The 14,186-nt window shown below is 44.5% G+C and overlaps 1 protein-coding gene across 1 annotated transcript in view; it reads right to left on the reverse strand.

The window, feature by feature from the left end:
• Positions 1–14,186, reverse strand: part of MEGF10 (multiple EGF like domains 10) — a 124,436-nt gene that overhangs the window by 15,087 nt on the left and 95,163 nt on the right. The window contains exons 13-16 of the mRNA XM_008141362.3: positions 5,538–5,684; positions 4,234–4,368; positions 3,585–3,713; positions 2,040–2,168 (exon numbers count right to left, since the gene is read on the reverse strand). Of these exons, the coding sequence (XP_008139584.2) occupies positions 2,040–2,168; positions 3,585–3,713; positions 4,234–4,368; positions 5,538–5,684 (540 nt within the window). The remainder of the gene's footprint in view (positions 1–2,039; positions 2,169–3,584; positions 3,714–4,233; positions 4,369–5,537; positions 5,685–14,186) is intronic.

Below are 14,186 nucleotides of genomic sequence, written 5' to 3' on the forward strand. Positions count from 1 at the left end.
AGAAGCACAGCTCTTGCCTCCAACATTTTAAAGACGTTGAGCCACTAGAGGGTGAGTCAAGACAGTAACACGTGTGTCAGCTTGTCACAGAGCCTTCTTTGAAGTCCCAGGAAGGGGTTCTTGTGAGGAGGGTGGAGTTCACATGCAGGAGGCAGAGCAGTTCCACACCTGGCAGGTGAACCATCACTGGTACCCTGGAGGCAAGACTGGTGTCTTCGAACAAGGCATCCTCAACCCCGCAGAGGTCTGGGCATTTCCTTTCATTCTTTCACGCAACTACAAGAATCCTGGACTCCAATTCCATGGACTGAAATGAGTACTTTATGTAAAAACAACCTGAATGCTTTTACTTTGGGTACAGAATGTCTCCAACTCTGTACCGCATGTGTTACTCACTTAGATAATCTGATCTCCTTCACCGAAGATATGTGGCAAAACGATGAACTTAAACTTCCCTGCACTTTGCAGGTGCTTTATAACAGAGCAGTTCGCCTTCCCACCGCGGCACAATTTTCAAGACCCAGACCACCGGGACTCTTCCACAGCCCTACTGGCTTCAATGGGCCGGCAGCGGACCGGCAAGAGAGTTTCAGGGTCTGAGAATCAAGAAAGCTTCAACACCGGCTGGTTCCAAGCATCACATGTGCCTTTTATTTCCCCCTTTTTTTACAGGGAAGTTTTAATGAAGCCTCAGCTTTCAGGACACAGAGGCAGACACAGATGCTGGAATGCAGCGACAGCCCCCGTGGCCATTGTACTCATTCAGCACCTACCCTGTGCCAGACCTTCTCATGCACCCTCACTGAATCCTTACAGGAGTCCAGAAATACAGGGGTGGATAATTCTGCCCTGCATGTGGGAACCGAGCCCCGAGTGCACACAGCCAGCAAATGGCAGGATGGCGGGTGACGATGCAAAACGCAGGGAGGTCTGGCTCTAGACCCCATTGCTCTTCCCACTGCTCTGTGATACAGCCACTTAAAAGCTCCTCTGCCTGGAGCAGGCCCTGATTTTGGAATTATAGATAACAACTTGCAAGGTGTTTTCCCTAAGGAGCCCAAAAACCTTTCTATGTACATATACAATCTCGGCAGAATATGCCTGGAACAACCTTCCTCCTTGCCAATTCTCCTTCTCAAATTATGGCTCAAGGTCTATACCCCTTTCCTGAAAGTTCCAAAAGCCTTGTTCAGCCCATTCTTTATGTTCTCTAATTAGTATTAAACAAATGTTGCTTAATCTCTGACTCATCTCTCTTCGTCTGCTCACTTCTGCAATTTAAAATTATATATACATGCCTTCCTGTCTTTTCTCCTTCATTCAATTAAAGGCAAGAGGGTAGAGACCAGTCTTTTGTCCCCCAATAGTGCCAAGATGGGGAGTTGCACGTGTGGATGCATTATAACCTATGACGCTAATGACCTTATAGAAGAAGAAATGGTCAGGACACTATGGGATACAAAATGGAAAAAAGAACTAATGATTCTTAAAGCACGATCCCAGACTGGCATCACCATCTGGAAAGTTGTTAGCAATGTGAGTTCTCTGGTGCCAGTCCAGCCCTACTGGATCAGACACGCTGGGAGCGGGGCCAGCTGACTGAGCCGTCGGGTGGTTGGGAAGCTCGCTCAAGTTCGAGAGCCATGGAACTCGATCTTCTCCAAGAGCACAGAGTACGGCAGACGGAGGCTTGTCGCCTTCACTCCCTTTTTAATCACTGTCACCTACTCTAACCACGTGCATTTAGAATACACGAAAGGGCGTTTGAGCCATATAAATAGGGTCTGCTTAAAGGGGAGAAAGAGACTGCCCCCCACAACATCTACATATAGCAAGCACTGCTCCACCTCATGGCCCTGAGATGACACAGAGACAGAAAACCTGGAACGTGGCAGCTCTTAACCACATAGAGAGTGAGATGCCTAGAGGTCGTTGGGTAGACCAAGCACTTGAATGCCAGGAGAGCTCGTGTGTGCACAGGGAAAGGCTGTGTCCTTCTGGGTGGGGCTCCCCTTGGGTTCGGGAGGCTGGCCGCTTACGCTGCGTGCAGTAGAGCCCCGTCCAGCCAGGAGTGCACTTGCATTCCCCGTCGTAGGCGCTGCAGAAGGCCCCGTTGTGGCAGTTGCACGTGTGGATGCAGTTCGGGCCCCAGTGGGCGGGTGGACAAGCTGAAAGCACAGCACGCATGGAGAGCTCTGTGAGATGAAGGCCAGCGCCCAGCAGAGGAGGTTCCAACACCCCTCCTTTCCCCCCCCCCACACACACCTCCTTACACATGAGAGGTTAGCAGTGTGCACCAGGACTGAGAAAGCACGCTGCTCTACGCATAAGGCCCAGATGGCAATGCTGACCGTGACAGCAACCAGCACCCCTGACAGAAGAATTCATTCACAGACCGCAGAGCAGAGTGGGAATCAACTCAAGGTCACAGATTTCATTATTTAACAAGTACACCGAGCACCTCTGTGCCCAATACTGTTTGGGGAACAAAGGGGATAGCAGAGAACGAGAAAGGCTATGCTCCAGAAGCTTCGTTTAGTAGGGGAGGCAGGCAAATCAACCCAAAAACCAGCGGTGATAAGTACGATGAAAAAAAATTAAACAGGTTAAGGAGATGGGAATGATGGAGCTGCTTCTTTAAGGAGGGGCTCTCTCAGGAGAGGCTGCTGAGCAGAGATCAGATAGAAAAATGGTGTGACTTGAGAGAGGTTAGGGACCAGGGCCATGTAATTTTTGTCTTTGATTTTGGAAGCTGGCACTTCTCAGCCTGTTCCAGAGTTGTCGTCACAAAAGGCTTGTTTTAGATGTTACGGTGCCCCGTTGTATGTAAGAATTGGTTTACTTGTAAAACCTCTTACTTAGAAAGAGCAGAAAATAATAAAACTAAATCTTCAGTTATCTTAGATTCAATCTAAAATAGATTTTTAAACTCTTTGAGTTGAAAAAAACGAAACTAAATCTTAGGGGGGTCATTGCTCATTGAAGGGCCACCAGAACCTCAGATAAAGTATCTGTGAAATAGCAGTATAAGGTGATGGGGTAAAATGATTTGATTTACCAACAAAACCAGCCAAGCAACCTTTTTATTCATATCAACGCTTAAAGAACATAACTGCTTCAAAGGAGGACTGCCTATAATTTCTATATGGCTATCCAGTAGGAAATATGGCCCAAAAGACAATAAATAAATCTGAAGTAATTTTTAAAAATGAAGAAAGTCTCCCATAATTGTGTGACCATTCCCTGTCCCCCCACCCCCAAGAGCAAGGGAAAAAGAATATCTCCCACTTGAGGCCTGGAGTGAATCTTAGCATAGATTTTTCTGAGTACATGACCCCCATTTTACAGATGAAGAATCACTGAAAAGTAAATAAGCAAAAAAAATGCTATTTATTTAGGTCCCTTTCAAGACATTATTTAGATTTAAATATAGGACCATTGCACAGAGCTCTTAATGGCAAAACATTAGTTTATAATTATTCATATGGTTTGCTTGATTAGATAACCACTCATACTTCCATCCTAAAGAGTCTGAAAACAAACAAATAAAAATGGTTGATCAGTTCTTCTCAGACGAGACTTACGCTGAGAGCAGTCACTGCCGATCCATCCCGGGTAACACTGACAAGATCTGTCAATGGGGTTGCAGGTCCCATTGTTGGTACAGGTACAAATTCCTGCACAGTTTTTCCCAAATCTGCCACTGGGACACACTGTGAACAAGTTACAGGTCAGTAACTCATCATTACGTCTCATCTCACAAAACCCTAGGTTCTTGGGACAGGAGGGAACTTTAAAGGTCCTCCGCCCAGCTGCCCATTTAGTAGCTGCCTCCACCTAGCATCATCCTTCATCCTCAATGGGCTTGTTTTTACAAACACATTAAGCCACACGCCCCCATTAAAGCATCACAAGTTAGGAGACACCAGCACATTTCTAGAAATCTGATCTCACGACTTTCCGCGCAAGAAGGCAAAATCCTTCCCCAGATTGATTTTTCCATGGGAGGCTGTTTGCAATTAAAACTGAAGTGCAGCACCGCTCACAGAATAAAGAGGTTTTGGTGGAGTGGCAAGCCAGCTCTTCCAAAGCTCCAAGTCATATTTGCAGAGGCTGCAAACACAGCCTCCTGGAGGCATTGAGAACTAGCAGCTGCAGACAGGCCCCTGGGGAGCCTGAGGACAGACCACATGGGGCTGCTCATCACCAGGTGTCTCCCAAACTGCGCCTGACCTTCATTGCAGAGGGCTCCTGTGAAGCCGGGCAAGCAGTCACACAGGCCGGTGATGTGGTGGCAGGGCCCACTGCTGTGCACACACTGCGGGCACGTCTGGCTACAGCGATGCCCATAGAAACCAGGGGAACAGACTGAAACAAGAATGGAAATCGACAGTTATCTTTCCTGAAGCAGTTTTCTTTCATATTCCACATCGAGACCTAGTTCAAGTTTTGAGTAAAACATTTTTTTAAATGATACTGAGAATTTCCCAAGTATAAAATAACAACCACCAAAGAAACAGGGTATTCTTTCATAATGAAAAAAAAGCCACTACATTCTGAATTGCCTGAGGACAGGCAAATGACTTCGTCCTCTTTATTTTCCCATTTATGGCTCCAATTAGCTTGAGGTTTGGCACAGAGCTAAAGGCTTTAATAAATAAATGAAAGAAGGAAATAAAATTCTAAATTCTAAGAAGGCCAAAATAAATACTCTCAAGCCATGTGTTGACCCTTCACTTAGTCATGACTGGCAATAAATAGGTCTATAGTCAGAATTAAAAGATGGTTCCTTCTCCACATGGTCCAGCTTAATGATTGTGGCTGAAAGGTGAATAAGCAAAACACTACATAATTAGGTTCCTCCCAAGACAGTATTTGGGATTTAAATATAGGACAACTGCATAGAGCTCTCAATAACAAAAAGTAATTTAAAAATTAGGATAATGTATCTTATAGTTAGTCCTATATTCCTTTCCTGAAAACATTTTCAAGAAGATTTAGTAAAATCTTATGGATCATTTCCTAACTTAAAGTTTTCAACTGACCAATGTCAACAGCCCCCGTTTTTAACTCGGCAATTCTATGTCCCCCATAGTACTAACTTTCAGACTACTAGCAGGATGCATGATTTGCCGCAAGGTTTGGCTGATGTTGACTTCTAGTAATTGAAATAAGGCCAATGCCAAATTGCCTAATAAAATATTTACAGGTCAATGGATTTCTGGAACACCATTTGCAAGATTTAAGGCAGGATCAAGAAACATATCCCGACGGTGATGCCAATGAGGCAATGAAATCATTACTGGGGAAAAAATGGCTAAAGCCCCATCTGTTAGGTCAGTCCTGGAAGGCTGGAAGGAATAACAGCCGGGGACGTGCTATGAAGGCCGGCTCTGCAAAGGACAGGGTGCCCATTACACTTCCTTCTGCCTTCAACTGCCACAGACGTCACTACGCGCCCGCTGAGAGGAGGACAGAGATAATAACCCTCACACGGTGCCCCCGCAGGAGAGAGTGCCGCCTGAGGGAACACTTACTTCTCTGGCAAGTGGTGCCTCGGAACCCTGGCGCGCACTCGCAGATGCCGTCGTCCGGGGAGCACGAAGCCCCGTTTTTACAGTAGCAGGGCAGGGAGCAGTTGGGACCCCAGCGTCCCTCCGCACACACGCTGTCACAGTGGACGCCTGGAACAACACACACGGGCAGGGCTGAGTGAGCGGCAGGGCGGCGGGTGCCTCGGGGAGGCTCAGTCAGAGACAAGGACCAAGGTCTAGGTATCAAAGCTGAGTTATCCCGGCAAACAGCGAGTGGAGATGGCATACGGTTTAAAATCCACTTATACATATCAATATGCCACCATATATTGCGTGATCATGTATCATCATCCTAAGGTTAAAATAATCCCAGGACTGCTTTCTACAGTCATAGAAGAGAAGGAATAAAACACCTTGGTTTTACTTTAGGAGGAGAGAACAAAGGGAAGCCCAAAGCCTCTATTAAAGGCAACATTTATCGGAAGGATTGCACCATTTAGCTCTGAGTGGTTTCCTCCCTCCTCCTCCATTCTTTATTTTTACAGAGAAATAGACAAAGTGTAAAAAGACAAGGAGCAATAAAAGGTAGTTATATTGTTTTACATAAAGAAAACCCTTTCCCCGGAGCAATCAAATAAACACAATCTTAGCCCTGGCTGGTTTGGCTCAGTGGATAGAGCATTGGCCCTCAGACTGAAGGGTTCTGGGTTTGATTATGGTCAAGGGCACCTACCTTGGTTGCAAGCTCGATCCCTGCCCCTGGTTGGACACATGTGGGGAGGCAACCAATCAATGTGAGAGAGACACATTAATGTTTCTCTTTATCTCTCTCCCTCCCTTCCACTCTCTCTAAAAATCAATGGAAAAATATCCTCAGGTGTGGATTAACACATACAAAAACACACACAATCTTAAACTATTTTGATGCTACACTATACAGCACATAAATCTGTGCCACCAAATTCCTCTTTAAAAATTTAATCTGACTTTGAGCAGCTCTAGGTGGGATATCACAATCGACGTTATTTATAGCTGTTGTCTAACTTCATGATTCTTATGAAACTATGTAGGTGTTTAACTCTCACTCTGGAAATACTGAAACTTTAGAGTCAGTCATGAATGAACAAAATGCCTAGAGGGAACATAAAGAAAAACCCAAGTTGCAAAAATAAAATATAAACCCTGGTTTTATTGGAATTAAATGGAAGTGTCCTTTGTAAGTCTGTATTTGAAATAAGACAGGGGCTTCCTTCTTGTATGTCTGAACTCTTCACAACTCAAATAACCGCTCTTCGCACTGACAGGCAATGAGAATGAATTGTAATTAGTAGAGAACTGGTGACGGCTGGCCTTCAACCAAGTGAAAACACAATATGGACAAGCACGCACACACGCAGGGATTACAGAACACCAACACCCCCCTCCCCCCCAGGCACCAAGGATGCTGAGGAGGCAATGTTGCTATTGCAGGTTTTGGTTCTCAATTGATTAGGAGAAAAGTTACCGTGGCCCAAACCTTAAAACAGATGCAGCCCCAAACCAGAACGTGAACACTGCTAATTGGTACACAGCCATTTCTGCTGAAGCACATTTTTCACTTTTGACTGATTTTTCCTTCAGAAAGTCTCCCACATGGTAAAGTAGCCATGAAAGCACACAGACCTCACTGTGTCTGGCTTGAAGCAACAATAGACTATTATTTTAGCTTGCACTGCTGGCTGAGGAAAGGAGATTAGGCCTGGTATAAGTTGATTAGGGTCTAAGAGTTCCCCATAGCATAAGATATGGGATTTTGGCCTACTATGATTTTTTTTTTTGAGTTCACAAATATATGATTTAAAAAAAAAATCAAATCTGTTTTGAAAAGCTGAAATGGAATTGCAAACTCCACATTCCCAATGTGACTCACCGGCCATAGAGTCTTGTCTGGTGGTGTGACTCATGTCTCTGCAAGGCAGAAGCATCAAATGCACAGAGGAGGGAATCACTTGTAAGGGGGCTGCAAACCTAAACTTTTCTTTGTGCATTGGAAGGAAGTGCCAGTGAAAGTAATCTGCTAAGGCTTCACTCTGTTCAAGTTCAGTTCCTGAGCTCTGACCATGAACGGGACTCCCTCCCGTGCTTCAGCAGCTGAAATAGGGACGCCTGCTTCGTGGAGATTCCGACACCCTGGCCATTTTCATCTGGAGTCACCCAGGCAAATCCCAGTTGGGATTTTGGAGAAGTCAAAGCTGAGTAATTACTTTGTCAATCTCAAAATCATCCTGACTTTTGACTTTTTTTTTTTGGGGGGGGGGGTGTGGAGTGGGAACGTGGGGAAATAGGAGATTTAGCTATTTATAGTGATATAGTTTATCAGATGCTTGCCAATCTCTCCTTCACATTAATCAATGCAGTTAAGATGGAATGGATTATAATTTATATCCAAAAGTCTATGCTGACTTTTGCTGTTATAGATTATCATGATTTACATAGGACTTAGCACATTCTCAATCAGAGTCTGTTGAGAAAAATGACTCGTGGGCAGGTTGACAAATGTGAATAAGTGATCTTTTATTTCATATCTGATTCCTCTTCCCTAACAGGTTTGTTCAGCTGATTAGCACAACCATCAGTCATAATCAACTTTATCGAGGTAATTTTCATAAACATAACAAGGCCCTCGATACAGCAAGGAGATCAATTGCAAAGATAAGCTCATTTCACATGATTTACCCATCATTTCATTTCCAGACCATCACAGGGAATTCTAGAAATCATCAATCAAATCTCTATCTCCAACCATATACCCACTATACACAAATTTCAACAGAACCAAGCTTACTTTTAAATAACTTTTATGACCACAATGAAGTCTTTCCTTTAAAGAAACTTATAACAATTCTATTACCAACTCGCCCTAAGAATTCAATATTTTTCTTTTCCTCTATCATTAGTAAAAATGAGTCATCACTTTGCAGATATTAATGCCTAACCTGTTTGAAGACAAATACAAAGTATATCTCAATCAGGGGGCAACTACAGGGAAAAGTGTGAAGCTGTCTTCTTTTTCTAATATTTTCTCCTATTGCTATTCCTCCTCTTCAGGCCTCTTGTATCTTTCCCTCCATCTTATAGTCAGGAAAGGATAAGATACATTTATTATTGCTGAGGTGTTACCTTTTCTAGAGAATATTGATATTTTAAGAAATATACATGGTAAGAGCCTAAGAAATAAATCTCTAAGTGTGCAGTTTCAGGCAATGAGACTTACAGAGGGGATACCAGGGTAAGTGCTACTGATATGAACTCTATGCCAGGCATAGCATGAAACTTCTTCCAGGATAGGAAACTGTAAGTTTGCTTTAACCATTTTTTTTTTTTGTGCTGTGTGTGTGTGTGTGTGTGTGTGTGTGTGTGTATTTTATTCATGAATTATTTCCACTGATCTCATCCTAGTCTTTGCCAACTTTGGTAGAGTCCTATAAGACATTGTTTTACTTCCTTGTTTGTCAAAGACAGAAGAGAGAATTCAACTCAGTAAACATTCATGGGGTCTGACAGCTGCTGGCTTGTGGTGTGAGGTTCTCTGAGAAAGACCTCTAAATCTAGAGAGAGAATGGGCCCAGAACAGGCACGCCCAACCCTGCTAGGGGGTCGCGGTGGGAGAAGGTAGCTAGTGAAGGCAAAGGAGGGTTCCGAGCTAAAGGAAAGTTGGGTGCAAGGCTCAGAACTCCAAGAAATATGTGTCTTCTCCTTTCAGAATGGCACGTTGGGGACAGGAGAAATGGGGCTGAGAGCGGCAGAGCCCTCAGGGCAGCCAGGCATGGTCATGTAGAAAAGCCAAGAATGCCGCACTGTGGAGTGTGAGCTTCCTCCTGGGGCTGTAACCACACAGAAACTTCATTTTTTAAATATGACCTTTTCTCCTTTCTTTCCTTTTGATTCAAACTGGCCTCACCCAGCACCCTGACTTGCACGACCACTCCCTTAATCATAAAGCCCTCAGGACAATGAGGTTCTGACCCCATCAAATAATCTTAGGAACAAAGCCTCCGGTCTGTTGACCACAGAGACAAAGTTTTAGTCAAAATAAAGATAACATCTAGGCCTCAGTTGTGTTTCAGGTCCAGACCCAGAAAAGCAGGATGGCCCACCAACCACACTGGTGTGAAGCCAGACAGGGCGACACCATGGCTGACATCAGGACCAGAGGCAATGGTCAGCGACCCCTACCCTAGCGCTGACACATCAGTAGAGACCACGACCCTAACTCCACCATGATTAACGATTGTCCCTTATACAACCATCCCCTGGAAGCCCTCGGGGAACTAGGTCTTAGAGCAATGGCTTCAGTTTGATACCATTTCCTTAAATAATAAACCTTTATTTTCTTTGCTGCAAACTCCTGTTTGCATTTGATTGGGCCCTGATGCACACAGGAGAACAAACCCCTTTAGTTTGGTAAGAGTGCTAACAGGGACCAAATGGGCAATTCAGCAGGAGATGGGCATGATTAAACATGTGTTTGTGGGAGGGCAGAAGCTGTTTTGAAGATGAGCCTGGAAGAAGGAAGACCTGTCAGGTGGCTGTTTGGGATTTTCCAGGTTAAAAAAAAAAAAAAAGATAAAAATGACAAGGTCTTAAACTGAATTAATGGTAGTTGGGATGCAGGGGAAGATGAATTCCAGAGAAATGTAGGAGACGAAGGCTGCAGCCCCCTCCCCAGACTCACCCGGGGTCATTGATGAGTTCTGGCAGCTCCATGAAGGAGAGACGGCGCCTGGTTCTGTTCACTACAGTGCCTAGCACATGCAAGGTGTCAAATATTCGCTGAATGAATAAGCCCTGTCCCTTTATGGTGTGATATTCGGGACCATTTTCCAACTGGATGGAACAACCGTGTCATTCTTTCCTTCCCCAAAGAAGCGATGAAAAGTGGGTTGAAGCCGGGAAGCCCGGCATAGTCACATTTTGTGCACCTCACATGGTGACCCTCCCCAGCAAAGGGGGTGGAAGTGTCTGCCTTGCTTCTTTTGGAGAAGATAAACTTTCATGAGCTCAGGTCTGTGTTTTTTATCGGCCCAGATTATAAAGCAATAGAAGAATTATGGGACACCTTGAGGAAATTCTATGGAATGTTTCTCAAAGTACAGATAAAAGCTCTCATATGAGCTACTTCAGGAAACAACTTCCTAAACTCGGCGGTATCTTTAAATGTGCAGGAATCTCTGGCTCAATGGAAGCCTTTTTTTCCTGATAAATGTTCTAACGCTGATAAGGAGATGTGTGAGGGACTGTTTTTGCCAGGCCTCTGGACAAAGAGCTCTTTCATGGCCTTCACAAGTTGCTAGGCGATGGCTGAATGATTGCGATAAACTTCAGCTAAGCAGCTCTAAAGAAATGTCCGTGCCTTTAATGCCTGATGCCTAGGCCAGCAGCCTCAATGGGAAATCGGTATTCACCAGGCATTCGTGTCCATGAATGCGGCAAATGAATGAATCATCTGGGGTGTCGTTATTTCCCCCTCTCCGAGATAACCCCCAAACTCCTTGTCTTGCTTAATTGTTTACATTCCTTATGCCAGCATTGAAATATTTGGGGCATAAGTGAATGAAGGAAATGATTTCAATTTGATGTCTTGCTCCTGAGCAATAAGCTATTAAACATATATTAGAGCCGAGAGAGATGTGCTAATAATAATTGGGCTTGGTGGTTATAGGAGAAAGGGGCTACAATATTTAGTCATAACACTTTTCTGCTTTTGTAATCCTCTGGCCAGTGAAATGACGGCACATTTTAGTGTAAAAAGTTATTGACTGGCGTGTCCTCCTCTGGCCACGCAGTGTCTGCCCCAGAGAACGGAGCAGGCCAGGAGCTGGTGCCACTTATCTTCATGTTCCCAGCACCTAAGCACTGTGGGAACACTCAACGACTGTTAAATTTGTCAAGTTTATTTGGATACTGCCAATTGTAAAGATCCATTAAAAAATAATCTGCTTTGAAAAAAACATACCTGTAAGTCCTATAAATCAGAGATGTTTGCATTTGCAGCTATAAGACATAAACACCAGAAAGCATGGCCTGCCTTAGGTTGGACCCAGATAAAAGCGGAGAACAGACTGCTAGGCAGGTTGGGAGATGAGGGAACTTGGGCTTTTTCTGCGGCCTTTCTTTCGGGAAGGCGAGTCCCTCCATCCACCCTCCCTTCAGAGACTCCACATTCTGCTTTTTCATGACTCTCTCCCCGCAAGACCTTGTAGATAGACAGACGGATGTTCCTGCATACACACTCTCCAATCCACCCTTCAAAACCATAGGGTCAGATAGCGTGTCATTTGCACTTGTGGCTGATTGGGTGCATTCACGTTCATTAAAACTCATTTGCACTTGAATTTGCACTTACATGTCACTGACCCTTATTATAACAATTCAGGCATCGCTCAGCTGCATGAGAGATCCGTTTAGGACAGAGGAGTACCTGAAGGAGCCATTCACTGACTCAGCTGGTCACACTTGCTGTGTTTGGGGAAGCTTGGAAAGGGCAGTGGGACCACTGCAAGCCTAGTTCTGCTTGATGAGCAGAGTAGAGAAGCCACCGTCTCATAAACTTGCCTCCAGGTTTCCTCTGCCCAGTGTCCCCCTTCCTGGCAGGGCTTGGATGAGCGGCCCACCTCTCTCCCTCCTCTCCTCCCCTTCTTTCCATTATACCACGCCCTGCTAGTCCCTTTCTCTTTCCCATGACACCTAGGGGCTATTTGGCATCCTAATCATTTTTCTATCCGTTTAGCATGTTACTTTTTCTCTGATATGAATGCATCCCTAAGCCTCCTCTAGTCTTTTGCAACTGGTTATACAGCTTCTGTCACAGAAATGCTCCCCTTCAATAGAATGAGACTGGCTTTTCAAAATGAGTAAAAGGTGTTTCATTCTTCCCCGGTGTTTTTTTGTTTGTTTGTTTTGTTTTTTGTTGTTGTTGTTTTTTTTTTTTTTTACTGCAATCTTCCCCTTTTTGATAAGGTAGTCCACTGGCTAAAAATGTCAATAAATTAAGGTTTTAAATAACCACATATAATAGAAGTGCATGCATGTTTTGATTAATCTATGTGGTAGTACACTATGAATACTTTTTTATGACTGTAAAATAGGACTATCCATTATAGTAGAAATAAATAAGAGTTCTGGTTCCTTTAAGAGAAAAAGACAGTCAAACATTAGAGAAGCGGCTGAAGTGATGAGGAGTGGTGGGTGAGCCCCCTGGTAAGAAAGCAAGCTGAATTCCTTGGCATATCTGGATAGCACATGACTTCCTCAATTTAGGTGTATCCACTTCTTTGTAATTTGGGGTACAATTCTTCTAACCCCTATCTCTGGCCCCAAACTCAGAGGCCTGGCAACCTCTCCTGCGGTCAGTGGCCGAGCCCTGTTGGTGTCGCTAGGCTGTCTTGCTGACTTGGTCAGGAGATGAGCGCAGGTCCCTGTGTCAGATTTCACCAATTCCTTCACAAAAGCCTCACTGTCATCCCATCCACTGCCACCCTGTCCGGCAGGTCTCAACACTTCACCTGTAGCTACGGGAGGAGAGGAACGGGAGGAGAGGAAAACAAGCACTTGCTTCCCTGGGCTTATGCTATTGATTTAACCCTGAAACTGGTGCTTGAATGGAAAGCAGACCTTCCTTTGTGTTGGAAAAGGTCCTTTAAAAGGATTTACTCAAAACAAGTTTGCGATGAAAAGCCATGAGCCCATCCAGTGTTGGCAATGTAATGATGTTCCATGTAAATAATAGAGGCTACGCTTTTTTCACTTTTCTTTTAGAAAAAAAAAAAAAAAAAGCAGCCAATTCTTGGTCCAAGTGTAGGGTACTATCTGGAACTTCAGGAACTCTCTTTCCTCGACATATGCTTGCTTATTCCATGTGTGTTCTGTGAGTGTGGAGATGACCTCTCTAAAACACGTTCCACAGCAGCCTTCGATACTTGCAGACCCGATGCCCACACAAGAGTCCCGGATAAACAAGTCACTGGGACCATGAAGCAAAGGAACGGTGGGCGACACGTGATAGAGCTTCCTCCCTTCGGAGAAGCAGACCAGTCACAGACGGACAGAGGATTACAAGATTACGCTGTGTGACAAAGCCACTGCATTCCCACAGGAGCCCAGAGGTCTAAGGCCAGATGGGATAATTTGTCTTACCCCATGACCCAGACTGTGGAATGCAACGAATACATTTTCTGACTGGCTTCAGGCCAAATCCTCGTTCCTGATTTGCTCATGTACGCGAGAGTATGCCTTTCACAGGCTGGTTCTAAATCATCAAAGCAGGTGGATACTTGAGCAGTGACTGGTGTGTTCGGGAACACCTCACATTTCCTCTATATTCATAAGGCAAGAGTAGATGAGGTAGAGTTTTGCCCAAAACAAATGATATGGCCTCTCTGTAAGGGAATTTTTGAATTTGCTGGGGGTTAAAAATGCTCTTTCGTTTCACTGTGGTCATTGAGAACTTAGTGCCAGTCACTCCATTTGAGAGTTTCAAGAAGCCTGGTGAAGTCACAAAATCTGCTTTAATCCCTGAAATAATGTAGTTTTAACATTTAGTAACTGAGAGCCAAACAGAAACTATGAGAAGGTAGGACGTCAAATTGTGAAGTCTGAGTAACCTCAGCTTTT

This window comes from Eptesicus fuscus, chromosome 4 (assembly GCF_027574615.1).
Source record: "Eptesicus fuscus isolate TK198812 chromosome 4, DD_ASM_mEF_20220401, whole genome shotgun sequence".
In the NCBI taxonomy this organism is placed as follows: domain Eukaryota; kingdom Metazoa; phylum Chordata; class Mammalia; order Chiroptera; family Vespertilionidae; genus Eptesicus; species Eptesicus fuscus.